The sequence below is a fragment of the Vitis riparia genome, chromosome 7 (assembly GCF_004353265.1).
Source record: "Vitis riparia cultivar Riparia Gloire de Montpellier isolate 1030 chromosome 7, EGFV_Vit.rip_1.0, whole genome shotgun sequence".
In the NCBI taxonomy this organism is placed as follows: domain Eukaryota; kingdom Viridiplantae; phylum Streptophyta; class Magnoliopsida; order Vitales; family Vitaceae; genus Vitis; species Vitis riparia.
In genome coordinates, this window is record NC_048437.1 from 22,457,006 (window position 1) to 22,484,650 (window position 27,645).

Here is a 27,645-nt window from a genome sequence, read left to right on the forward strand (position 1 = left end):
CATAAATGACAGAGTACTTCAAATGAACTTTTATACACCATAAAATGCTTAGAAGTTTGATTTAGTAGATCTCAAGTTTCATCATTTAATCCCAAATTCTCTTGAATATATCATGGATTTTCTTTTTCAAACATTGAAACTCAAGCAGCAAGACAAACAGAAGCAGAAGCAACTATGATTTTCAAGAGTATAGCAAAAAAAGCAATGAAACAAGAAGGGTATGCAACAAACTAACAGTGGAATATAAATGATTAAAAAATAAACAAACAAACTCAACCATGAAATCCCCAATGTTGTATCTTGTTTCCAAGGGAGAGAACCGATGAAAAACAAGATGCAGAACAATGTAGCGAGCATTACAACCTAAATTAGTTACCAATATTTCAATTTTCCTTTTATTATGATTCGTATTCTTTGTTGAAGATTGCAGCCATGAAGAACTATTTCCTTTTTTTTTTTTGGTTTAATTTTTTTGACAACTAGGAAAAACTTTTACTCCCGTATTAGTGCTATATAAAGCTTCATTGATGGCACAAAAGGGACTCCCATGACTTTGAAAGACATAAAACTAGTTCCAAAAATTGAACCCTTCACTAATGCATCTGTCAATTCAAGATCCCTAAAGACAACAATATAAATGTTCTCATCTTCTCATAGTCTAATTAAAATACCGGTGAATGACGAAAGAACTGTTTCCAACTATACCTAATGCCAACAATAAGTTCAGAGCATGATCATGCAATAATCTCAAAATTGCAAAATAAAAGGATAGTCAAGATTGTAATGATCTTAAAATATTTCCTACCATGTGGTTTAGGTTGAAATTGTTGAATCCTACCTTAGTAACCCAACAACATTCTCAATAGAACCATTAATCAGTTTTAAAAACATCTTGTAATCAAAATAGAAACTTAAAATTTTAGAAATCTGGTTCAGACATATAACTTTGCCTACCATCACTTCAAAACTATTAGCTACTAATTATCTTTTGCACTGGCACAAAATTTTATCTGTTGAATTAAAGAAGTGGGATAATGGCCAATACCATCACTAAGGACCAGAACAAGATCGCTATCGCTAACGGTTGGGATCTGATGCGCAATATTGCATACAGTGCAGTTCTGGAATTCAGTTCGGATAATCTTCTGGATAAGATTATGTGTCTATATCAACTGAAGCAATCACTTCATCACGCACCAAAATTCTTGCCTCTTTAAGCAAAACTTGGCCCAGGGAAACCAGTTGCCTTTGCCCAACACTCCAATTATCTCCATTCTCGAGCACTGTCAATTTCACATACAACACAACTGACTAATTAGCTACAAACAATCTCAAAAAGCTTCTACAAACTTTGTTGATGGTAGGCAAAGTTGATGTTCAAAATGTGTATGTACCTGGCGTATCAAGCTTTTGCTCTTTTTGGCGGATTACATCCCCAAGCTGAGACTTATCAAGTGCTTGTACCACATCAAGACAAGGTATTTAGTGGGAGCATTTTGTTATTGTAAGCATATTAGCAAATTTAGGACCTTTGGATTTGGATATGTATTAGGCTATTAGCAATATGGATTTGGATTTGTTTTTATGCTTGGAGTTCTTTATTTTTAAGTTTTTGTTTGATTAAATTGAAGTTTTGGATGATATTTGATTATTTATGTATTTAGGATAAATAAATGATTGTTAAATTTGATTATATTATATAAAAATATATATGTAAATTAGCATATATAAAAATATATCTTTTAATTTGGTATGAATTTGTATATCACAACTTGATCTTGGCTTTGGTTTTGTATTATAGACATAATGAGGATATTGTATGATTTTTTCGATGATGAGATATTGCTTCTAGATATTTTTTTTCTTATGAATGTCTCTATTATTAGTATTTGCTAAGTGTTTGAACTAAGTTATCCATTTAAGTCTTAGGATCACTTTTGGTATTTTATATGGTTTCATTTTTTAATTGTATGTGTGTTGGAAATTTTAAACTTGGTGTTGTATACTATTCGAATTTCCTATATCTTAATTTAAGCTATACATACATCATGTCAAAGATGAGGTTTTGATTGTGTTAATTATTACTATTTGTAAGCTAACCCTCTTCTAGCTATATGTAAGCGCATTGTGAGTTGTGTGTGCTATTCAGCCATGTCTCTTACACTTTCTAATTCTTTAATTTTGTAAATATGCAAGCCTTGTTTATGAGCTTTCTAATATATGATATTGTTTTGATTGCTTTGATTATTGTTTGATTATTTGAATGGATGTAATGCATGTTGTATGTTATATTTGTTAAACTAACTTTGACGTTTTCATGAAAACGCTTTGGGATGAGTTCAAGTACGCTTGTCTTCCATTCTCATGTGATTAACTTCTTTGTATGTTCGTTTTGGTGTGAATAAAGTGTTGTTTGGTTTTAGATATAATCACCTTTGCTATCTTATGGTATCCATGATTTATCGATAAATTGTATTATTCCTTTTAATCTAGTCAGTGGAAACCTGCTTTAAGGGCTTAGAAGGGTGCTACCTAAATAATATATTCTCAATAGGTAACTTGACGTCCGGACTTAGACTCGGGTTTTCAAAGACACGCTTTTCCAAAAATGAGGAGTCATTTTTTTAGGGTTTTATTTTCCTTTTTAAAATAAATAAAAATAAATGGAAACTCTAGTTTTATAAAAATCAGTTTTTCACCAAGAAAAAAAGCCTTGCCGTCAAGTGGAGACGCATGTGAAAAATATAGGTCCACATATACGTTCTCTAGCTTTAAAAGGTCGCCTTGTCGTTTTACATTTAATGTAGGATTCACATAATGGAACCGACATTTCTAATGGACCTAAACTCACCCATCTTTGGATCCTATTCAAGTTAATATGACCCAACCTTAGGTATCAAAGGTATATTTGATTAGTGGTAGGTTATTTTCTTTTATGAGTTAACGTATTCTCGACTTGGTTAATTTCCATAAAAGTTGCAGTGATATAAAAGAAAATGAATATCTCATTTTACATATATTAGAGACTGAAATTAAATTCTTTCTAGACTCCACCACTTATAAGCAATCTTAGAGTTCTAGAACATTATTCCCTCCAACTAGTGGTCTAATTGTTCCCATAGTATAAACAACTATTTGAGCAGAAGAGGCAAGAGTCAAGTCAATCTCTCCATCATTGAGTCATTTCCAGAATTGAAGCCCCTATATAAAGAATTACAAATATGGCCAATGACTCTAAAATCTATCTACCAATAACCAACAAAATCTGCCACTAAGTAAGACTTAATAACTGAAAGTCAGTGATTACCTTCCTTTCTTTTGAGGAACTCAAGGTACTCATTTTTCTAGTGGCCTTTCTTGCCACGAATGAGTCTTCCTAGTCACCTTTCCACTCTATCTTTTATCCTTTCTTGGATTTAGATGAATTACTAGGATTGGTGTTAAAACTCTTTCTTTTATATTTGGAAGATTTGGAAGGGTTTTTTGAAACTACATTAATTGACTTTTGATTCTTAAGAATCCCCTTAACCATTTGTGAAAGGTGAATCTCAATAATGGACTACACCTAGAGGGGATGTGAATAGGTGTTATTGAACTATAAAAAAAATTTCCCAACAAAGGTTACCTAACCTTAGAACTTCTCAATGTAAATAAACTCCTCTTCCAACAACTTTTCAACAAAGCATAAAATCCACTAGCAAATATGTATGCACCAACACTCTCCCAACAATTTATAAATGCAATTCACATGCAAATGTTTCAACACTCCTCAAAATTAATTCAAAAGAATAATTATCCCCTTAACTCATTTCAGTTTACTACAAAATATCATTAACCAAAATGAACAGAAAAGTTATTGAAGATATTCCATCGATAATCACACTTATTTCAACTCATATATCTTTCATTCAACATATATGCCTAAAAAATCAATGATTTCGAAAACTAAAAATAAATCAAAGAGTAGAGTGAGAGAAAGAGACAATTGACATTAAATTTTAACGTGGAAAACCTCCAAAGAGATAAAAAAATCTCAGGCCTACAATCGATAAAAAACATCCACTATGAAGAATAAAAACTTAATACAAGGTTTTACCAAGCTCAAGCCAACCAATCGTTCTTGGACCACTTGACTAGCACTTTTCACCTTCTTCTTCTGGGGCACACTTGGAGTCTACACCAAGCTTGATCTCGGCCTCTTCTTGAATCCACACAAGAAGAAAATGAGTTTTTGCACAAAAACAAGAGAATGAGAAATGAATGTTTTAAAAATCAACCCATGTTCAATTTCAGAAAATCCATTTAAAAATTTTTCTTGGAAAACTTGGATGAGATTTTCTTAGTAGGCAAACATCCTCAAAATGGTAAGGAATGAGAAACTTTCTCACGGTTGTTGCAGTCTCTCCTCAGTAGAAATGAGAAAAGTTTGTATTTAAAAAGCAATAGAAACCTTTAATTTGATGGCTGAAATTTGATCTTAAAAACAGGTTCGTTAGATCAATCTACCTCTGCACCTAGATCAATCCAAAAACAAGGGAACAAAAGCCTTTTAGCAAAAATATTTCTTTTAGCTTTCTTAACTCTTTTAAAGATGAAAAACAGGATTGATTCACTTCATTCAAAACACACTTGGCTACAAACCTCGACCTATAAGCAAAGTCTTAATCTTCAAAGGTCAAGTAGTCCGAAGAAGAATTGGAAAACTGAATTAGGGGACACTTAGGAATTCTGTCCAAAATTGTCAACTTAGCTAAACACTCACAATTTGTAATTCTTTCATCAATTCTAGTAATGACTAGATCATCCTATTCATTAAATAGTTCAACTTAAATTGACTAAAGGATGCTGGTAAGGTCTCAAGTACCATGTCAATATTAGTTTCACCATTATTCTCTACTCTAAGGATCTCCATCTCATTAAAGAGATTGGTCATCTTGATCATATGCTCTTTAACAAGGGTTCCTTTAGACATTTTGGTGTTCATTATGGACCTTAGGGTTGCTTGTCTAGCAAATCACCCCCTGTCACTAAACATCTCCTACATGTTGAAAAGGATATCATATGCAAAAGAAAATGATTGATGTTGTTGTTGTAGCATATTGTCAAGTGACCTAAGGATGCAACACCTTGTTATCTCATCATTCTTTTTCCACTTTGGGTTTGCTTCATTTTCATCATATGATTTTCATTCTATGTGAAGGATTCAAAAGGAGTAATTGATGCAAGTTGTTGAGTCATCCAAAGAAGTTGCTCTACGGTAAGGATTGTGATTAAAATCCTCCCTTAGCTTGATTTAATTAATTTGTTTTGGGGTGAGAATGATTGTAAGTGGCCTAAAAGACATGATTATCTATAGAAAATGTAAATTAAATGTGCATTAAAATAATGAATACTTAAAACGGAAAATGAATTAATATTCATTAGTTTTTCAATAATTTTAAATATTTTATAGTACTCTCTAAAACTATAAAATTAATTACTATGGTATCCCAATTTCATAAGAGTTTTCTATCCTACATTGGGCAAGCCTAGATTCTTACAATTAGCTAGAGCAGTTATCTGATCAATTTCACCAACTATGATCAATCACAAGATAAGACTAACATACCATATATTCGGCCACCCAAAAAGAATGGAAGGGATTACTTTAAGTAGTTGTACCATCCAAATTAAATTAAGTGTATAACCACTACCATTGACATCAATGTTACTGAGTGAAAAAGTTTTATCATAGGATTATCCATTTTTCACTACAAACATATCTAGTTTATCCATAAAGGAAGTTTAATATCTAATATGGCACCATAAGCATGCCCATCTTTACGAGGCTTGTACCTATTGCCAAATTGAACTCAGTAGTGGGAGCTTGTGGATTTGTCAAGACCCTCTCCCACTTGAGTTTTTGAAAAATAATGAGAGTTTCCAACTTCTTATTTATGGAAAATTTATTTTTCATGAAACATTAATTTTCTCCAAAAATTTTCTAATTATAGAAAGCACCAAGTTTTCTTTTATCGAAAACTTGCCAAATTGGACCCATCAGTACTTTAAAAAAAGTCCACTTTCTATTTTTTGCATAAAAAAAAATTAGAAAGTGACTTAGGCCCTTTGACAATTGTTTTTAAGAACAATTTTCTATTTTTTAGAATAAAAAAAAATTGAAAAACACGTTTGACAATAAAAAACTATCTTCTATTTTTTTTTTCTATTTTCTATTATCAAAAAAACAGAAAATAAGGTGTTTTCATAGAATTTCTTTTAGTTATTTTGAGTTATTTTTTTTAGAGTTGTTTTAAAGAATAATTATATAAACATATATAATGATTAAAAATAAAGCTATGAACATAAAAATTATTTTAAAAACATATTTTAAAATATTAAAACCAAATTAAAATTAATTTTAGGTTCCCAAATAGACTTTTATTTTACAAAACATCATAAAATAGTTTTCAAAAACTGTTCTTAAAAACTATTTTTTCAGAACTGTTTTAAAAAACAGTTACCAAACAAGACCTTAGACTTTATCATCTTTACTAATCCAATTTAAAATTTCAAAATAGTTTTCAAAATCAACTTTATTTTTCATAATTATTTCCATAATCTAATAATTAATCAATTAATTTCTAAAATTTTATGCACATCCAAAATTGAATCCAATTTTTTTTCATGCATTAAATTTTAAATAATTAATTTTACTTATTTAATTTATAATTACCCATTAAATTGAATTTCATACTTTTTTAAAAAAAGTTATGAAATTTAAATGTTGGATAATTAACTAATTATGACCTCCAAATTAAAATTTCTTAATTATCCTAATTTTGCATTTAAAAAATTCATGGAATTTTTATGCACAAATATTTGCACAATTAAAATCTTAATTTTACCAATTTAAAATTTCCTCATTAATATCAATTTTGCATTTCCAAAATTATAAAGGATTTTTCTTAATCAGAAAATTAATTGCATTAAACTTGTATTATCTAACATTTTGATGCATCTCTAAAATTATTCAGGCTTCTCAATCCAATAATTTTATGCATCAAAATATTTTTCTAGGATAGATTTTATTATTATTATTCAACTAATACATGCAATCAAAATAATAATAATAATAATAATAATAATAAGCAGTGTAATTTTTAAAATTGTATCCTGGTCCACATAAATTTCCGAATTGAGCTTATGACCCATAAATTTAAAGCTTGTGACAGCTCATTTAACTTCATTAATGTTAGCAATTAGAGTCATTTATTTCAATTGCATAATCAATGCAATTCAGCAACTCCACAATAAATTCTACTGATTCATACTATGGCAATAAAACTTCTAATTGCATGAAAGTGGTTCTTAGGAACCTTACAAACCCAAGAAAACAAAATCAACCCATAAATTAAAAACGTAGGCTTGTTGGGTTGTTGTTTCTAAAAACTGTTCTGGGAAGCAGTTTTTGAGAACAATTTTTGGTGCTTTAAAAAAAAATAAAAATATTTAGTTGAGTTAATAAAAAAAGTTTTTTAAAAATGATTTTTTTCAATTAATGAAGTGTTTTTTTAATTAACATGATGTTATAAATATATAAATAATTTTTATATGTACAATTCATTTAAATTTAAAAAATTATTCAATTTTGAAATTTTTATATCAGTTATAATTTTCTTAAACAAAGAGCATTTTGAACATTGAAAAAATATGGAGAAAAGAATAATCTATTTTTTAAACAATAAAAAATAATAATAAAAACACACCTATACCTAAACATGTTTTTTATTTTTAAGAACAAAAAATAATTCTTAAAAACAGCAATCAAATAGACTCATTCATTCTAGTCGGACTATGGGATATCAAAAGTTGCACAACAAAAATTAACTTCGGTTAAAAATAGTAACCAAACAGACCCATTCATTCCGATTGGACTATGGGATACCAAAAGTTGCACAACAAAAGTTAGCTTGTGTTTGAAATCGGGTATCAAACCAATCACTCTTATACCATTTGTTGGATGTGAACCTCTTGCCCGCTTGCCATACCGAAAGACATATATACTCAAGGTAATAAAGTTTTCTATCCTACCATGCTTTTCCAACAAAGTAATAATAGAATTTGTATGGTCAAAAAGTGAGTATCATTTTTTCCAATTAGAAATTATATTTTATTACTTTAATCAAATATCCCCTTCATGCATCATCCGAAACGAAAAAAAAAAAAAGAGGGGAAAAAAGGAAAAACGGCACCGTTTTATCTTTTTCAAAACTGAAGAAACGACGTCGTTTGAGCGACTTGCACAGTAAAAAACAAAGAAACAACATCGATTGACTACTCAAAAGCAAGGAAAACGACGTCGCATCAAAGAGTTGCCCGTACAGCTCGCGGTTTCCGTGCTTCTTCTTCCGTTCCAATTGAACTCTGATCTCCTCCCGCAGTTCATTTCAAAGCTCCCTTCCCCCACTCACATTAACAATCGATTATTCGATCATCTCAGTCAACATATGCAGCCCCTTGTTTCAGTTAATATTTCCATCGGCTCTTTTTGCTTTTTGCAGGCTTTATATCATCTTATTAGGAATTTAGGTTAGCATTTGCTTTGGTTCCTTTTCTGCCTATTTCAATCTTCATTTTGTAATTTTGAGTAGAGGAACCATACGGGTATGTGAAATTTTTGCGTTTTTGCGTTTGTTTTTTCAAAATTTTATATTCACTGTAGGAAGATGGGTCGATGTGATTTTGCTTTTCTTGTTACGTTTGTTTTTTCTGGTTATTACCATCATTATTTTGACATTTTGGGTATTAGGAAATGTTTGGTTTGTTGGAATTTTGGGTCTCTGGTGCTGAGTTTTGACACCACCTTTTAGGTATCTGGGCAAGTGTTGTTTCGGGTTCTTTGGGGTCCTTTTTTTTTTTACTTTGATAATTTATTTGATTATTTTTTGAGGTTCTGGCTACTTGGAAATTGGCATTATGCAAAGGTTTCGTATCAGTCATTCGATATTTGGATTAGGACTGCTTTTGGTTCTCTTGTGTCCTAATATTTCTGCCTCCTTCTATTAATCATTTTGAGGTTTTTGAGTATTTTAGATTTTGGGAATCTGGCCTAAGTTTTTCCTGGAAAATTAGATTTTGATTTTGGAAAATTTCCTATTTTTGATTACTCCCTTAACATTGGGACTTATGGCCAATGGAAGAGAAGAAATGGGAATTCTCAAATATGAAACAGGAGGAAGTTCACCAAAACATCATAAGAATCAGAGAGATCCCACATCAATGGAGAATGCGACTGCAATGCTTGGCCCAAAGCGCCTAATAAAGAAGCATGAATTTGTGCGGATTATAATTCAATGTCTGCATTCACTAGGCTACAAAAATTCTGCATCCTGTTTGGAGTCTGAATCCGGTATTTCACACAAATCCCCGGAGTCTAAGTTGCTTGAGATGCAAGTTCTTAATGCAAATTGGGAGGACAGCATTGGTATACTTAATGGAATTGAAGATTTGACTGATGAAACACGAGCTTCAGCTTTGTTTCTAGTACTTCAGCAGTGTTTATTGGAGTGTTTGAGTCGTGGGGATGACTCTTCTGCTTTGGCCATTTTACGGAAACGGGTTTCACCATTAAAGGTGGGCAGGGAGAAAGTCCATAACCTTGCAGCAGGTATGCTCTCGTTAAAGGAGATGGGAATGGGTAAGATAGATGATAGCAGTATTTGTGAATTAAGAAGGAAATCGTTGGTAGAGTTGGAAAAATTGCTACCACCACCAATTACATTGCCAGAAGGACGGTTGGAACATTTAGTTGAAACTGCTATTACTGCTCAGATGGATTCTTGTATCTATCACAATTCATTCAGAGAAATTTCACTCTATGAGGATCATTATTGTGGTAGAGATCAGATCCCTACTCAAACAGTTCAGGTGTGCTTTTTACCTTGGTTAAATTTTTATTACCTTGAAAATTCAAAGACTTTAATTAGCAAGTTAATTGATTCTCTAAAGAAAAATTGTTCAAGTTCAGAGAGATATTTCTTCATTTGATTTACTTCACTAGAATTTGAATCTAGGGACCTAAACATCTCATATGCAACTTAGTTCGGGTTGTTGAATGCTGAGACTTTAAGCTATTATTTTGGCATTTTTTCATTTGTTATTATGACTTATTTGAACAAGTCAAGGATTGAATTAAGTGTCACAAGCATGTAGGTCAGCAGTACCACTTCGTGTTGATTCACTAAATTAGTGAAGGCAATGGATTTAGCCCTTTGGTTCTTATAAGATAACATTGTCACTGGTTAATCCTTCAAAAAAAAATTTAGGATAAGATCATGGAAGTGTAAGTTTGTGATATATTTCACCAATACCTGAATTTTATCCTCTACCGAAAGGAAGCAGGAATTGATCTGGATTTACTTTTCGTGATGCTTGTCTGGTGATGAGTAGTCTGATCTCTAGAATCATCTGCACTTAGCATGGAGGAAATCTCCTAAATTCTGGTTGTTCACCCAGTTTGACACAGCTAAATAATGAGCTTTGTTGAACTTTCTTGATAATGTCCTCCAAAATGGTCTATAAGCTTGAAATCTTGATTCAACTCAATAGATTTTGGAACTTGAAGCAGTTGATATACTGTCTATATAGAAAATCCAATTAGCAGAAGAGAAGCATCAACTGTATCCATCTTAGGGTGAAATTTGGTGTCTTTGAAGATTAAACCCCAACTATCACAATTGAATCAATTTTTTTATGCGAAATGGCATACATGTGATTAAAAAATAACAAATATTTGCAGAAGGAAGGTTAAGATGCCCTTTAGAAAGAAATGATTAAGCTCTACGATAGACTATGGGTAGTAAACAGGAGTCAACCAAGGTTAAGGTGCTGATGTAGGACAACCTAGGATGGTTGCCTACAATAAAATAAGTGGACTTTTTACTTTTTAGGGTTTAAGGTGAGGAACAAGTGATAAAGTTTATGGTAGATAAAAAAATAAAATAAAAAAAATATAGAGAAAGAAGATACGATGAGAAGAGATAAAAACCTTAGAGTCTCACTAAGTCCTTCTAGGAGTCTCACCTATAAGAAAATCAATGGAGTCTAACATCGAGGATTGCAACACTTGCAAAGAAAACATAATATTATTAACATCAATCAATCGATTTGATTTACATCGATTAACCTTATTTATAGGCTTTTCTAAGAAATCCAAAATCTACTAGGATTCTAATAACTCATTATGCCTCTAATTCTAATTGTTTTATAACCTAATTAGCTAATCCTAATTTAACTCTAACAAATACTAATCCTAATTTAATTCCAAGTAACACTAATCCTACTTTAATTACAACTAATAGTAATTCCTTTTCTTGATGTATATCTTAGAAATTCATCCTCATTAGGTGCCCTTTAAAAAGAAATGATTAAGCTACACGATAGACTATGGAAACGTGTGGCTTCACTATGGCTATAGTTCAAAGTTAAAAGCTCTTTCAGAACGACCTGAGAGGGTGTTTGTAAATGACCTTTGGAGGCTTCTAAGACTGATCTTCGCCTTTTAGGTAGAAAATCAGATTCTTGATTAGAATACCTCCAATCCCGCTGAACTTCACTTACAGTTTTCTTAAATCATCTGACGTCTGCCTCATAAATAGGCATAGCATATCTCCAAGAGCCGCTCTATCTCTTGCTCATTGAATAAGTACTGTATTGCCCCTCTCAATCAGAAACCACATCATGCCTAATGCTCTACTAGCTCTCAAGTCCTCAGGAACGGCTAGGATCACTAAGTGCCTCCTACATTTAACTAGGATTCCCATATCCATCAAATTTCAACTTGAGAGTTCCTAGGAAAGATACCTTACTCCTAAAATCACATACATGTCAATCAAGCAATATGCTTCTCAATAGTACCCTAGCAAACCCTTTGGTTATTAACATCCACAAAGAAGTAGGAAAATACACCTACCCCATTGATATGGTTAGGAAGTCATCCTTCTCCTTTTGTCTATGGAAAATGTTTGGGATTCCTTCTATTTATAAAAACAAAGAATGATTAGGAAGTTCATGTTTTCAAGAAAATTTCTTGTACATTTTTATGTCCATCTAATCCACACTAGCCAATATTGCACTAGATCACTAGATCCTAGTTCTTTCTTTTGTAGCCAAATCTTCAAAAGAATTTTCAATCATGTTGCAAGTCCTATGAGGAGTCACCCAAGACATGTGACAATTGAAACCATTTCTACCATAAATAGATAATCCACTATCTCTCCAATGGCTGTACACATCACACAATGAGAAAGTCTTACTAAGGACTTTTGGCTTAAGGTTTCTATGGGGATTAACTTTTCAATGAGGTTTTTATTGCCAAAAGATGACACACCAAAGTACATGGGACTTATACAAATAGCGCCTAAAAAGCACATCGAACATGAGAGAACACAAAAACAACTCCCTCTCTTAATAAGAACCCAACCATTCTACAAAATCGAATAAAGACATAAAACCTATATTTATCTATATCTTCACCCATGAAAACAAATTTTTAAGAAAAGAGTTCTTCAAATGTTGATCCGAATGCTCCTCATTATTAAATGACCTTTAATTCATTTCTTTCCATACACTCTAAAAGATATGCAAAGGGGTTACTCTCCAAACCTTCTTGCGTCTTTTACCCATAATGGAACCATGCCACCCTATGAGAGTCTCTTTAACAATAGTAGCTTGCAGCCGATGAATATTGAAAAGAGCAAACAGTAACTGCCTGAGGACCCTGACTTTGACACAGTGGAGAAGGATGTGATTTGTCGATTCTTCCTCGTATTTACAAAAAAAACATTTATTGACCAAAGGCCACTCTCTTTTCTGAAGTTGATCCATTGTCAACACCTTTCCCAAACTAGCCTCCCATGCAAAAAAACTAGCTTTAGAAAGCACCCAAGAGTTCCAAGTTATTCTTGTAACTCGTTGGAAAGGAAATCAATTGCCTCGGTTCCAATTCAGCATTTTCAATGGCTATTGATCACTCCAAATCTTTGAACTAAAAAGGAACTTTGTGGTCTTCCATATCATTTTGGAATGGATAAAGAACAGTTGACCATGGTTTTTAGGCAACAATTGGGAAAGATTTTGAAGAAAACACTGTACTCTTGCAAGGTCACATCCTGAGAAAAATTAAGAAATACAGACTCCATTTAGAAATAAAAAAGGCATAATAAATTCTTCAATTCTGATAAAAAAAAATAATAATAATAAATTCTTCAATCTATAGACATCTGAAATTTCTGAGAAACTGAAATTTGAAGTGAAAGATCCATCAGAATTAACTGGGAGGTTTACAATATCAGCTCAGGTTTGCTTTTGAATGCAAGAAAAGAGATGAACAAAACGAATTTAAATGTTTGGTTCCCCCACCACTAGTCCTCCCAAAATTGAATCTTAGGCACATCCAAAAATAGATCTAACATGAGTGGGGAATTCTGAAAAATTGATTGAAGGTCTGCCTGGTTGTCTTAGTTGGGGAGTTTTTACTTCCCTGGACTCAGTTGTTTTGTGTCTTGAATGCCCTTTCCCTCTGGTGTTTTGGTTGTATTTGGTGATCTTGATTTTCTTAGTTGAAGGACTACTTGTCCTTCATGTTCTATTTGATGATTATTTGAGATAAAAAAAAAGTAAAAAAAAGATTCCATACACAGGAATTTTTGGAAAAATACACTTTTATTTACAATGGATGATGTAAAGAATCTAAGGAGCAAATATGGTCCTGTGTATGAAGTGAGGAATCTAAGGAGGAACAAATATGGCACTGCACATATGTGTGATACATGTATCAAACTGCCAACAAGATTTGAATCATGATTATAGAATAGCACAAGTTGCTTCTTTTGATTATACCATTTGCAAATGATTTATTTGTATTGCTACTCTGTCATTTTAAGATACATGCTACACTTGTTTCTCATTTTCACAGATTTTGACTGAGCATAAGCATGAGGTTTGGTTCGTACAGTTTTCTCATAATGGGGAATACTTAGCCTCATCATCAAGGGACTGTGCAGCCATCATTTGGAAGGTACTGTTTGTGTTATCCTTTAGCATGTTAATTAGGAAGCAGAATTTTGAATTTTGCTTTTGTGTGCATATCTCAGTTGGTGGATAAAGGTATATATCTGCAAGGGTCAACCCTTAGTTCAAGTCACGTTCCCCTAACCTATATGAGCAGTCATTTTTTAATTATCTCACTTTCACAATTAAAGGTTAGTGGGAGTTATCAAACGAGTGGCAGATTGGTCAGAAAAATTTCCCTTAGGAAGTCTTGGAGGACCTTTTGAGTGGAAAAGTTCATTTTTCATAGTTCTTTAGTAGGTTGATTCTGTTTGCTCCTGGATTACTTATCTCTTAAAAGTGTGGTACTACAGTGAAGTCTTTTTGTTTTTTCTCCTCAAGGACTGACTGATGTTCTAATTTCAATCAATTCTCTCCTATACTTTGTTAGCCAAATGGAAAACTAAATATGAACAAAATGATGAAAAAAATGATTGATGGAAGAAAAGGATAAGGCTCCTTCCATGATCCAGGGGTAAAAAAAAAAAGAATGACACATGACATTGAAAAAATGGAGTTGAGAAGCTATAATGCATGATTGCATGTATAATAAACTCTACCAAATTCTCTCATTAAAAAAAAAAAAAAAAAAAAAAAAAACTCCACAAAATTCATAGTTGGGGTGTCCCCTTGAAGAACTTTTTCTCAACTAGTGGATTTGAGAGCACAAAATAGCATGAAGATCACAAGGCAATAGACCAACTATTTCTTTGACAATGTAGTGCACCTTCATGGTTGCTAAGTTACATCTCCACTTGATCAGGGTAGAGGAGAGAAAGAGGATGATAGGTTTATGGAGTTAAACAGAAAATACAGTAGTCCAGGGATTTAGAGAAAAGTAAAAGAAGGATTAGAAGGAAGAAAAAGAAACTACACAACCATGCATTTAAATCAGCTAGAACTTTCAAATTTTCATTAATCAAGCCCTGGCTACTATTTAAGTCTCCTGGGGAAAGGAATGTAGAAACTTTGAGAACAAACAAGATTCGCAACCTGTCCCTCATTAATTTTTGGGACTCCAAAGATTGAGTTGCTCCTCTTTCCCTTGAGGAAGTTAAGGCTAGAAGGTTGGCCTAGGAGGAGTTCAAAAAGTGGGATTTATTGGAAGAAACTTCTTGGAGACAAAAGCCTAGAGAAATCTGGTTAAGGGAAGGAGATAAGAACACCGGGTTCTTTCACAAAATGGCTAATGCTCATAGTAGAAGCAACCTGTTGACCAAAGTGAGAGTTAATGGTGCTCTTTTGGCTGAGGTTGACGACATAAAGGATAGGGTTTGTAGAGCTTTTCATACTCTTCTTGCCAAGTTAAGGGATTGGAGGCTGACCATTAGGGTTTGTGCTTTAAAGTTTTGGGGAGAGAATCCTCCAGCATCCTAGAGGGGCTTTCTTGGAGGAGGAAGTTTTGGATGCTCTCAATAGCCTTTGTGGGGAAAAGGCTCCAAGCTCAGATGGTTTTACTTTGGCATTCTAGCAATTTTGTTGGGATTCTGTTAGGTCCAAGATCATGGATTGTTTTAGGGAGTTCTTCACCCATGGCACTTTTCAAAGAAGCTTAAACACCAGTTTCGTGGTGTTGGTCCCAAAAAAGGGGGTGTTGAAGATTTGAAAGACTTTAAACCCATTAGCCTTGTAGGGGTCATGTTCAAGCTGCTAGCTAAAGTTTTGGTAAATAGACTCAAGAAAGTTGTGGGAGAGGTTATTTCAGATTTTCAACATGCTTTTATAGAAGAAAGATAAATTCTTGATGCAGTGCTCATTGCCTGTGAAGCCATTGACTCTAGGTTAAAGAGCAACACTTTGGGTCTTATCTTAAAGATGGACATTGAAAAGGCTTAGGATCATGTCAATTGAGACTTTTTATTGGCATTCTTGTCTAAAATGGGGTTTGGCCAAAAGTGTATAAGATGGATTGATTGGTGTATTTTTTTTGATAAGTAAAAAGGAAGTATATTAATCGAAAAGAGGAAACACTAAAAACCAGTGCCCTCGAAGTATACAGGGAGTATACACACCACCTTTCTTGACTAGGAGCCTATCCAATCTACAAAACTTACAAGAGAAGAATGACTCTCTACTAGGGAGCCTCTCACCCAAGACCAAAGATTACATACAAAAGAATATTTCAACCTTTGAAGCGAGATATCCTCATTCCCGAACGCTAGTCTATTTCTCTCCTTCCAAACTGACCAAAAAATACATAAAGGGGCCATTTGCCAAGCCCTCTTGCGCCTTTTCCCCACAAACCCTCCATTCCATCCAAGAAGGGTTGCCTTCACTGTACACGAAAGAGTCCAAGATACACCAAAAAGGGAGAAAAAAAGGTTCCACAGGACCCGCGTCTTGACACAATGAAGTAAGAGATGATCTACCGTTTCTTCTTTGGAAAGACAAAGAAAGCACCTATTTGCCAAAAAGAATCCCCTCATTTGAAGTTGCTCCTGAGTTAATACTTTACCCCAAGAAGCCTCCCAAGCAAAGAAAGCTACCTTTGGAGGCACTCTTGCCCTCCAAATTCTTTCGCTAGGGAACATAGAAGAGCCCCCGCTCTCCAACAAAGAATAAAGAGACTTAACTGAGAAAGCACCATCATTTGAAGCTGTCCAGATCACTCTATCTTCCTCCTCCCTTTGAACCCTGAAGGCATGGATCTTCTGCAACAAATGCTCCACCAAATCAATCTCCCAATCATTAAACACCCTTGCAAAAAGGAGAGTCCAACCATTCCCATCTCCAACGGGGTTCCAAACCTCCGAAACACAAGCATTCTTCGACATGGACATGGAGAAAAGAGAGGAGAATGACTCACAAAGTGGCCTATCTCTGCACCACTTGTCTTTCCAAAATCTCACTCTTTGCCCATTACCCACATGGTAAGCTAACCTGCCATCTAACAACCCCCACTTCTTCCTAATTGCTTTCCAAAGCCTAACTCCGTTTCTCCCCATCACATCCCGAGTATGCCATCCCCCCTCCTCTTCGTTATACTTGCGGCTAATTACACGCCTCCACAACGCCTCTCTCTCATTAGCAAACCTCCAATTCCACTTACACAAAAGGGCACTATTCATCAAAGCTAAATTTCTCACCCCTAGCCCACCTTTACTTTTCTCCAAGCAAACTAAGCTCCATCTGACAAGGTGAGGTTTTTGGGCGAGAGCTCCCCCACCCCACAGAAGATCCCTCTGAATTTTCTCCAATCTCAACCTCACTTTTCTTGGCAAATAGAAGATAGACATAAAATAAATAGACATACTGGAGAGAGTACTTCTGATTAGGGTGAGTCTCCTCCCTTTAGATATATACTGCCTCTTCCACATAGCAAGCCTTCTGCGAAAACGCTCTTCAACACCATCCCACACAACCAATGAATTGAAGGCTGCCCCTAAAGGCATTCCCAAATAACAAGAGGGAAGCCCACCCACTTTACAACCCAACTCCAAGGACAATCCCTCTATATTATGCACCCTCCCCATCAGGATCATCTCACTCTTCTCTAAGTTGATCCTCAAACTCGAACACGCCTCAAACCACATGAGGAGCCAACTTAAATAAGTCATCTGATTTGAAGACTCCTCACAAAAAACCAACGTATTGTCCGTAAATAACAAATGCAAGATTTGCAACCCCTCACCCCTCCTACCACTCACCCTCCACCCAGATAAATAACCCCCACTAATAGCCCTTCTCAGCATACTACTGAGCACTTTCATGGCAATCACAAACAAGTAAAGGGAGAGGGGATCTCCTTGTCTCAACTCCCTCGAGCTTAAAAAAAAACCAGACGGAGAACCATTAATTAAAACGGAGAACTTCACTATGGAGATGCACCAATTTATCCACTTTATCCATCTCTCTCCAAAACCCATCTTTTTAAGAACTGCCAATAAAAAGCTCCAACTAATGTGGTCGTAAGCCTTCTCTATGTCCAACTTGCATAACACCCCTCCAACATTGTCTTTCAACCTTGAGTCCATAGCCTCGTTTGCAATCAAAACTACATCCAAAATCTGTCTACTCTCCACAAAGGCATTTTGGGACTCTGAAATCACTTTCTCCATCACCTTTTTAATTCTATTGACCAACACCTTGGCCAACAACTTGTAGAGGTTGCCTACAATGCTGATAGGTCTGAAATCTTTCAAATCTTCTACACCTCCCTTCTTTGGAACTAAGACCAGGAAAGTTGCATTCAGAGATTTAACAAATCTGCCCCTCTCATGAAATTCCTTAAAAAAACCCATTATCTCAACCTTTACTAAATCCCAACAAAACAGCCAAAAAGTCATGGTGAAGCCATCCGGAGTGGGGGCTTTATCCTTGCCTAGATCTGAAAGTGCCGCGAACACCTCTCTTTCCGCAAAAGGAACCTCCAGCCACTCAGCCTCAATGCTAGCTAATCTCATGAAAGGCAACCCCTCAACTCTAGGACGCCACCCCCCTTCTTCGGTATATAGCTTTTTAAATGCCCCCACCACACTATTTTTTAAGTCAATCTCCTTCGTATGCCAACAATCATCCACTTTCAACTTGGACAGCCAGTTCCTTCTGCTATGCACATTCGCCATCCTATGAAAAAATCTGGTATTATTGTCCTCCTCCTTCAACCACAGTTCCCTCGACCTCTGTTTCCAAGAAATTTCTTCCCTTAACACCCATGTCTTATAAGCCTCCTTAGCCTCCTTCCTTGCTTCACAATCCTCCAGACTCAGAGTTGAATGTTTCTCCAATTCATCCCAGTACTCCACCTAACTAAGAGCTTCTCTTTTCTTAGTATCAATAACACCAAAAACTTCTTTATTCCAAGTCTTTAAAAACACTTTTAAGGCTCTTAGTTTTGCATCCAAAACAAAGCTAAAAGACCCAGTAAAAGTTAAACTGCCCCACCACCTCTTCATCTAATCCATGAACCCCTTTTCCTCCAGCCACATGTTCTCAAATCTGAACGGTGAAGGCCCCCTCTTCAAACCTCCACCTTCTAGAAGGATGGGAAGATGATCAGAGACTGGTCTAGCAAGAATCCCGTGCACGGCTCCATCGAACATCCTGTCCCAATCATCTGTCACTAAGAACCTGTTGAGCCTAGACCGTGACTGGTTATTTAACCCTCCTCGCCATGTAAAAGGACTCCCCTGTAAAGGATAGTCCCTTAGCTCCAAATCCTCCACTACTTCTGTAAATCTCCTCATTGATGCAGAAAGCCCACCCCCCCTTCTACGCTCTTCTGGGTATTTGATCATATTGAAGTCTCCCCCCACACACCAGGGATTTCTCCATAACCCTTTTATTGACCCAAGCTCCTCCCAAAAAACCTCTCTATCCCTTCTGCACACCGGCCCATAAACTCCAGTGAACACCCACCTCAACCCATCCACACTGTTCTTGAACTGGCATGACACTGTAAACATCCTTTCTTCCACCTCCAACAACTCAACCACTCTGTTGTCCCAAAACACCAAAACACCTCCAGCTAACCCCCTAGAGTTGATTGCTCTCTAGTCAATATGTCTTCCCACCCCAAGACTGCGCACAATCCCCGTGCTCATATCCTTGATTTTAGTTTCCTACAAGCACACCACATCCACTTTATTGGATTTTATGACAAACTTAATGACTTTTCTCTTATCACTATCATTTGCCCCTCTAACATTCCATGATAAAATCCTTATCTTCATTTATACCCCGATCCAGAAGCCCCTCCAAGCTTGCCTTCATTGGAAGCCACTCTAGCTCTTTTATAGCTTACTGTCCATTCCAACTTCTTTAATTCCCTGCTGGATTTTGAAGCCGAAGACTTTGTTTTTTTATACTCCCTATCCTGGCTCTTTTTTTCAATTCTCCTCCTCATTCTCCTCAAAAGGGATAGAATTTCCTCCTCAAACCCAACTGTCGGCATTCCCAGACAGCGACTGAACTTCGCGAGGCAGCTGGAACTCCATCCTTCCTCTCGTCCCCCTCTTCCACCTGAAGGGCCAACGCCTCCGCTAATGGGCTTTCTAAACCCACTCCAAAAGGAACTATAGCTAGCTCAGACCCACTTGCATCGCCACCCGTCGCCCTCGGAGACAGGTTCCCTCCTTCGTGGGCTGAGAAAACTTCTAGCCTCTCTTCACGCAGAGAATCCCTCCTCCTTGCTCCTTCCATTGCCCCCAACATCCCACTGGAAACCCCCACCTTCCCCATCACAACACCATCGGGCCCCAAGAAAGGAGTAGAAAGAGAAGAAACCCCAAACCCTAAGGAGAAAATAGGGAGTTTGCGGCGAAGGGGATACCTGGACGCTTCGTCCAAAAGAGCTTCATCGGTGGGCTTTAGACGGTCGAGGGACGACACCTTGGGCGTTTCCCACAGCCAGGAGCTCCTGCTCCAGCGCCGTGAAGATCCCGACAGACTCAGAGGGAGCCCTAGAAGGAACGGGCTCCCTTAAAGGACCCAGATGGGCCTCAGTCTTAAAAGGCCCATTAGGCTCCTCTGGTTCCTTGGCCCGGCCCAAAACCTTAGGGCTAAGTGAATAAAGGCCCTTAGCCTAGCCCAATACATCTTTTAAAGACGGCCCACTAGCGCCTTTTAAAAACTCCTAGCTACCAGCCTTAGGCCCAGGCCCACTCATTGAGGAGCCCATTGCATGAATTTCTGCCGTTCTACCCCTTACACCTTCAGTCGTCCTTCTACCACTGCCACACGCAACCTTCACATTTGACCCCCTTTTTTGAATTTCAACTTGAGGCTCCCGTACTCTAGCTTCAGCGCGTGAGACTCCCCCACCTTCATCCCTAACCTCACACTCACTACTCATCTGCAACCAGGAGCAAGACTCAACCTGCAACACCCTCGATAGGGCTTCCCACCACAGGCAAAGCTCCCACCTAGAGTTACTAGCCTCCACCTGCAGCGACCCTGGCCATTTCTTACCCATAACATTGACCAAAATCCGAGCCCACTGCAGCTAGGAGAAAAAGGCAGTTTCCTTATCCACAGCTACAAACCCCCCACAACACTCTCCAATGCTCTTGAAAACCTCCCTACTCCAAAGATGAAGAGGAAGTCCTATAACCCTCACCCAAACTTCCTTAACAAAGCTCTCTTTCCAGGTGCACCCCACTTCCGGTCCCCACCTTTGCAATAGAAAATCTCTATCCTTGAAACGTCTGTTCCCTCTTAAAAGCACCATATCAACTTCCAATTTATTTTGAAACTCAAATAGCACTAGGGCCCTACCCAGCCTGGATATTCTTAACTCCCCCTTTAGCAACCAACTTTCATACGCCTATCTCTTTAAAGAAGGCAGTAGAGGGATGGACTCAGGACTACCACCAAAACAACCCACCAAGCAACGCCCTAGCTGCTCCTCCCTGCACATCATTTCCCTTTCCCCTAGGTGCACCCTCAAAGAATCCCCTGACTCACCTCTCTTCCCTTTCACTACTTCTGCGTACAAACCTGACTCATTCTCTAAAGCATTGACACTACTCTACACCTTGCCAGCAGATGAATCACACTGGAAGCTATTCCTCACAACTGGAAAGGAGACCCCAAGAGCCCTCAATTTCTTAGCCAACAGAAACCAACCCCCCACTAAGCCATTTCCTTTTGGAAAAACTAGACAAAACTTCTTTCCTTCCACATCTCTGACCGAACAGAGTAAAAATCTCCCAGCCACATTAGAACGACATTCTAGCCTAAATTTTCTTCCTCCTTCATCCCAAACTCTTAAACGCCTCAAATTTGACTCTCCTCTACACCAAGCTTCCACACCTTCCAACAGAAGACTTAAACTTTTTTCTCCAAATCTTATACAAGAGGAGAAGCCTTTACTCCTTTCCAAAATAGTTCCTCTCAATTTACCTCGGACCACTTCAATGGAGATTTCGAATGCTTTAGATTCAACGGCAAACCAACACTTACCTCCTTTCGAGACTCCACTAGAGTCCATTCTTTCTAGGAGATTCAAGTTATGTATCAATTCTGCATGATTGGTGTATTTCCACAACTAGTTTTTCTATTCTTATTAATGGAAGTCCTTTGGGCTTCTTTTAAAGTTTTAGGGGTTTGAGGCAAAGTGACCCTTTATCTCCTTATCTTTTCATTATGGCTATGGAAGCTCTTAATCAGATGTTGAGCAAATCTAAGAGTGGTGGTTTAATTTCTGGTTTTAAGGCGAGAAGAAGGGGTGGAAGGGGGATGTTTGTGTCTCACCTCTTGTTCGCTGACAACACCTTGATTTGTTGTGAGGTTAACAGTGATTGGTTGAGATATTTGAGTTGGGTGTTTATGTAGTTCGAGGCAATCTTGGGCTAAAAATTAATTTGGATAAGGTTGACATTATTCCTATAGGGGAGGTTCTTAAAGTGAAGAATTTAGCTTCGCTGTTGGGTTGTAGAATAGGGAAGTTGCCCACTTCCTATTTAGGTCTACCTTTGGGAGTCTTGTTTAAATCATCTAGGGTTTGGGATGCAGTAGAAGAGAGATTCATAAAAAGATTAGCGATGTGGAAGAGACAATACCTTTTCTAGGGGGGAAGACTTACTTTGATCAAAAGCACTTTATCAAGTCTTCCGATTTATTTCATGTCTTTATTCGTTATCTCAAGAAAGGTTAGCTCAAGGCTTGAAAAGATCCAAAGAGATTTCCTATGGGGAGATGGTGCTCTAGAGAAAAAACGTCATCTAGTGAATTAGAATCTAATTCAGTTAGGCAAGAAGGAAGGGGGCTAGGTATTTGTAACCTTGTAATTCTCAACAAAGCTTTTGCTTGGGAAGTGTTGGTATGTCGCTTTTAAGGACAAGAATCATAGAAAGGTTTGGCGGGCAGCTCCTCTCTGTTTATTTTGGACAATTTGGAAGGAAAGAAATAGGATAGTCTTCGATAACGAGGCTTTGTCGACTCAAAGATTGAAAAACTCATTTGTTTGTAATCTCTTATCCTGGGCTAATTCTTCTATAGTTGTAGGCCCTTTATCTTTGTTTAACTTTGTGGATTGGTTGGGTTCGTGTTGAGGGCCGGTGAGTGCTTGTGTTTTTGTTGCTTGTTTTAGGTGTCTCTTGTATACTCCCTGTATGCTCTGGGTTGCCTTTCAAGCTCCCTTTCTCTAATATATCTTTGTGCTTTTGCCTATCAAAAAAAAAAAAAGCTTTGCTTGGGAAGTGTGGTGTTGGAGATTTGCCATAGAAAATGGGCCCTTTTAGAAACAAATCATAATAGGGAAGTACGGAGCAAAGGAAGGGGGGTGGTGTTTGAGAGAAGTGAGGGAAAGTTATGGAGTTAGGGTGTGGAAGACCATTAGAAATGAATGGGAGGGTATAAGAAGTAGATCTCACTTTAGTTGGGAATGAGAGAAGGATTAAATTTGGAAAGACTTGTGGTATGGGCACCAAGCTTTGGAAGAAGCATTCCCAAGTTTATTCTCTTGTGTGGTCAACAAAGATGAATGGGTGGTGGAGGCTTGGGAGTAGGATGGGGACGGGGGCAGTCAGGGCAGTTGAGACCTTCATTTCTTAAGACATTTTAATGATTGGGAGTTGGGTGATGTGGAAACTTTGTTTCAGAAATTACATCCTTTAGTAGTTAAGAGAGATGTGGAGGACACTCCAAGTTGGAACGATTCCAAGAATGACAATTTCTCAGTTAGATCTTTATATTGCTCCTTTTCTAAAGGACCTAGAGATCCTTTTATGTTCAATATCATGTGGAAGAGTTGGGCTCCAATAAAGGTCAGCTTCTTTGCCTCGGAATCGGCATGGGTTCGAATTGTAACTTTAGATCAACTTAAGAGGAGGGGTTGGAATCTCCTGAATAGGTGTTTTTGTGCAAAATTGAGGAGGAAACCATAGATCACTTGCTTCTTTTTTACCCCAAAGCAAGAATGTTGTGGAGTTTGATTTACTCCCTTTTAGGTGTGGAGTGAGTTTTGCATTCCTCAATTAGAAGGAATTTGTTGGGTTGGCATGACTCTTTCATGGGTAACAAACGGAAGAAAGCATGGAGGACCACTCCCTTTGTGCTTGTGGTGGACTATTTGGAAGGAAAGAAACAGAAGGGCTTTCAATGATGTGGAGCAATCTGATCAGGCCATTAAATTTGCATTTTTGTATACTTTTGTGAATTGGGCTAGTTGTATATAGAGGACCACACTCTTTATATGTAGATTTTGTAGATTTGTTGGGTTCCAAGTAAGGAGAAGGTTTCCTTACCTTCTCGTCTTTACTAGGTTTTGTTTATATTCTTCGTGTGTACTTGTTTTGCCTGTTTAAAGTTGCCTTTAATACATGTCCTCTTTTTGCCTATCAAAAAAATAAACAAGATTCACAACATAATTTGTGGGTAGAATTTTGTTTTCTGACTACTTTTTGGATTTCACTTTCTAATGAATGTTCTGATATTGCAGTTAGCATCACTGTTTGCAACCGAGGCTACTAGGTTAGTAAAAGTAAGTCAAGGAGTAAACTTTAGTGGATTCCTCTTGTAGGATTTTTCAAGCTTAATAAGGATGGATCCATATCTAGTTTAACCTCTCCAGATGGGCATTGGAGGGCTATTTGGAACAATAGAGGTCTCTTTGTTTTTGTATCTTGTCCTGAGCCTGCTGGTTTTGCAACCCTGTGGTTGTCATTGGTTGGGATTATTCTCCACATTCAATCAAATCTCTGCTTTTACTTTTGCTTATTGTTTATGAATGAAAAAAAAAAAAAGAATTCTTTAAACCAAAATATTTTACTTGCCCAAGGAAAATGGCCAGCATTGTCTTGGTTATGAGTTGGGTATTTCCTCTCTTTAAGGGATCTTATAGTGGGGTAATGCTAGGAGACTAAGGGTGTTATGATGGCTTTCCATTTGGAATTCCTTTAAGCTTTTTGGAGGGATAGAAATGGGAGAAAATTCCAAAGTATCTCCATGAACTTCTGCATACTTTGGTGTAAACAGCAGGCATTCCTTTGCTATTGATTTTTATTTTTTTTTAATGTGAGAACATTGGTTATTTTTTCCCTTGTTTCTTCGTAGGAATCATTGACTGATAACAAAGACTGAAATGTTTATGTCATGTCATATGTGATATAATATTTCAATATGTTTTAGGAGACAAAACAATCATTTTTATGCCCTAAGAATAGTGTGCTTGTGTAGTTCAGGCCAGTCCTTTATTGTGAAAGGCTAAGTCACTCGAATTGGGGGCTGTTGTTCTAAAACCGATTGACTTGGCTAGAAATTCAGCCTAATTTGACTTGCTGACTCTTTGAGCTGACTAAAAGGAATTCTTAGGATAACGTAAATGAGTTTCTGGTTGCTCAAGTGGTAAGGGGCTGCCTAATATTTTCTGCTTTCTTTCTTCAACTGCAAAATGAGGAAATTGAATGGTTTAAAAATGCTTCAGCTTCTGATTCTATTTTTGAAATTTTTGTTTCAGGTGTTGGAAAATGGGGTACTGATATTGAGACACATGCTACAAAGCCACCAAAACCCTGTATCCTTTGTAGCATGGAGTCCCGATGACACAATGTTGCTCACATGTGGAAATGGGGAAGTTCTCAAGCTATGGGATGTGGAAACAGGTACTTGCAAGCACACATTTGGAGATCATGGGTTCATTGTCAGCTCATGCGCTTGGTTTCCTGACTCGAAGCGAATTGTGTGTGGAAGCTCTGACCCTGAAAAGGGTATCTACATGTGGGACTGTGATGGCAACGAGATAAAGGCATGGAAAGGGATGAGGATGCCCAAGGTTTTAGATCTTGCTGTGACACCTGATGGGGAAAATCTTATCAGCATATTTTCTGAAAAAGAAATCCGGATATTGAATGTAGGAACAAATGCTGAGCATGTCATTTCAGAGGACTATTCAATCACATCCCTTTCAGTTTCCAGGGATAGTAAGTTCCTAATAGTCAACCTAAACAGTGAAGAGATCCATATGTGGGATGTTGCTGGGAAGTGGGAGAAGCCACTGAAGTATACGGGCCACAAGCAAAATAAATATGTGATAAGATCCTGCTTTGGTGGGTTCCATTGCACATTCATCGCTAGTGGAAGTGAAAATTCACTGGTATGTCCTTCTTTTACTAAGTTTATGTGAGCTTTTTCTTTCATTTTTTTTGTTCAGCCTTACATATTTGTTGTTATGGCTGCCAAATTATTTGCTTTAGCTTTTCATTGATATATGTGTAAGAGAAAAAATTATTAGTTATTGTAATACTCATGTATGGTATGTCCTAGTTCAATGAAATTTCTCATGCATTCATTGAAGATGAAAAACAAAGGATAAACTTGTTCTTTAATAATATAAACCAAGTTGTTGCTTGGGGTAAGCTAACTATCTTAGTTAGGAATAGGGCAACATATTTTTTTTATCACAAAATAAACTTTTATTGATAAAGAAAAACTAAAACTTATCAAAAAGGAATAAGAAATGGTATATAGCACAAACTAAAACTTGAGAATAGAAGTGCCCTCTAAATACCTCAATAATTACACTGCTCCTATGGATGAAATTGTCTTTTTCGTTATTATAAAGCAATATCCACTTAAAGTTGATCCATTCTCAAAGCAGTATAATTATGGGATCCATCCTGAAAGCAATACACTAAACCTCTCTCATGAGATGGATGATGTTGAAAATGGATAATCTCCCGTATATTCCATTGCATATATATATGTGTGTGTGTGTGTGTGTGTGTGTGTGTGTTGTGTGTAAAAGATGGGTTGACAAGATCCCTTTAAATTAAGCAACCTGATTTTTAGGCTCCTATTATGGATTTTACTTAGATTGCTTGATATAAAAATCTTAGGTCAACTTCTACAAGAAAGGAGAAAATGTGGCAGTAAAAATAATAGCAATACATATGGATCTTCATACCACAATCCACCCAAAAGAATTTGCAAATATTTAGGCTATTCTTCTAACACTCCTCTCAAGCTGGTTCAAAGATATTTTGCATCCCTAACTTGTCTAGGATTGCATTAAATGTGGAACTTGGTAGACCCTTTGTTAACATGCCTACCAACCATTTAGAAGAGATGACATATGAAGTGCAAATCAGCCCAGTGTCAAGATTTTCTTTGATGAAATGCCAATCTATCTCCACATGCTTGGTTTGATCATGATGAAGGGGTTATAAGCTATATTTATAACAGCTTGGTTATCACAATATAGCTTTATGTGTCTTTTAAACTGATGCCAAGGTCTATAAGAATGATCTTTATCTAAAGTAGTTCACAAATCTCTTCAGTCATGGCTCTAAACTTGCTTTTGCACTAGATCCAACTACTACTAGTTGCTTTTTACTCCTCCGAGTAACTAGATTTCCTCCCAAGAAGGTATAATATCTAGTTGTTGACCTTTTATTGACATTTGATCCAGCCTAATCAGCATCACTATAAACTTCCAATTCCATGTTTCCTTTCTTCTAAAATAAGATTCACTTGCTTGGTGTGAACTTTAGGTAACGTAGGATTTTGTATATTCCCTCCATGTAAATTTTATGTGGTGAATGCATGAATTAGCTTACCACATTTACAGTGTACACAATGTCTGGTGGGGTGTGAGACAAATAAATTAATCTCCAC

At 36.6% G+C, this 27,645-nt stretch overlaps 1 protein-coding gene across 2 annotated transcripts in view; it reads left to right on the forward strand.

Moving 5' to 3' along the window:
- Positions 1-8,345: 8,345 nt before the first annotated feature.
- Positions 8,346-27,645, forward strand: part of LOC117918411 (WD repeat-containing protein WDS homolog) — a 31,645-nt gene continuing 12,345 nt past the window's right edge. Inside the window, exons 1-3 of one of the 2 annotated variants that reach the window (XM_034835043.1) lie at positions 8,347-9,909; positions 13,958-14,059; positions 25,490-26,125. In XM_034835043.1, the coding sequence (XP_034690934.1) occupies positions 9,169-9,909; positions 13,958-14,059; positions 25,490-26,125 (1,479 nt within the window). In that variant the 5' untranslated portion in view covers positions 8,347-9,168. Of the gene's footprint in view, positions 9,910-13,957; positions 14,060-25,489; positions 26,126-27,645 lie in introns of both variants that reach the window. The other variant, XM_034835044.1, reaches the window with a different exon arrangement.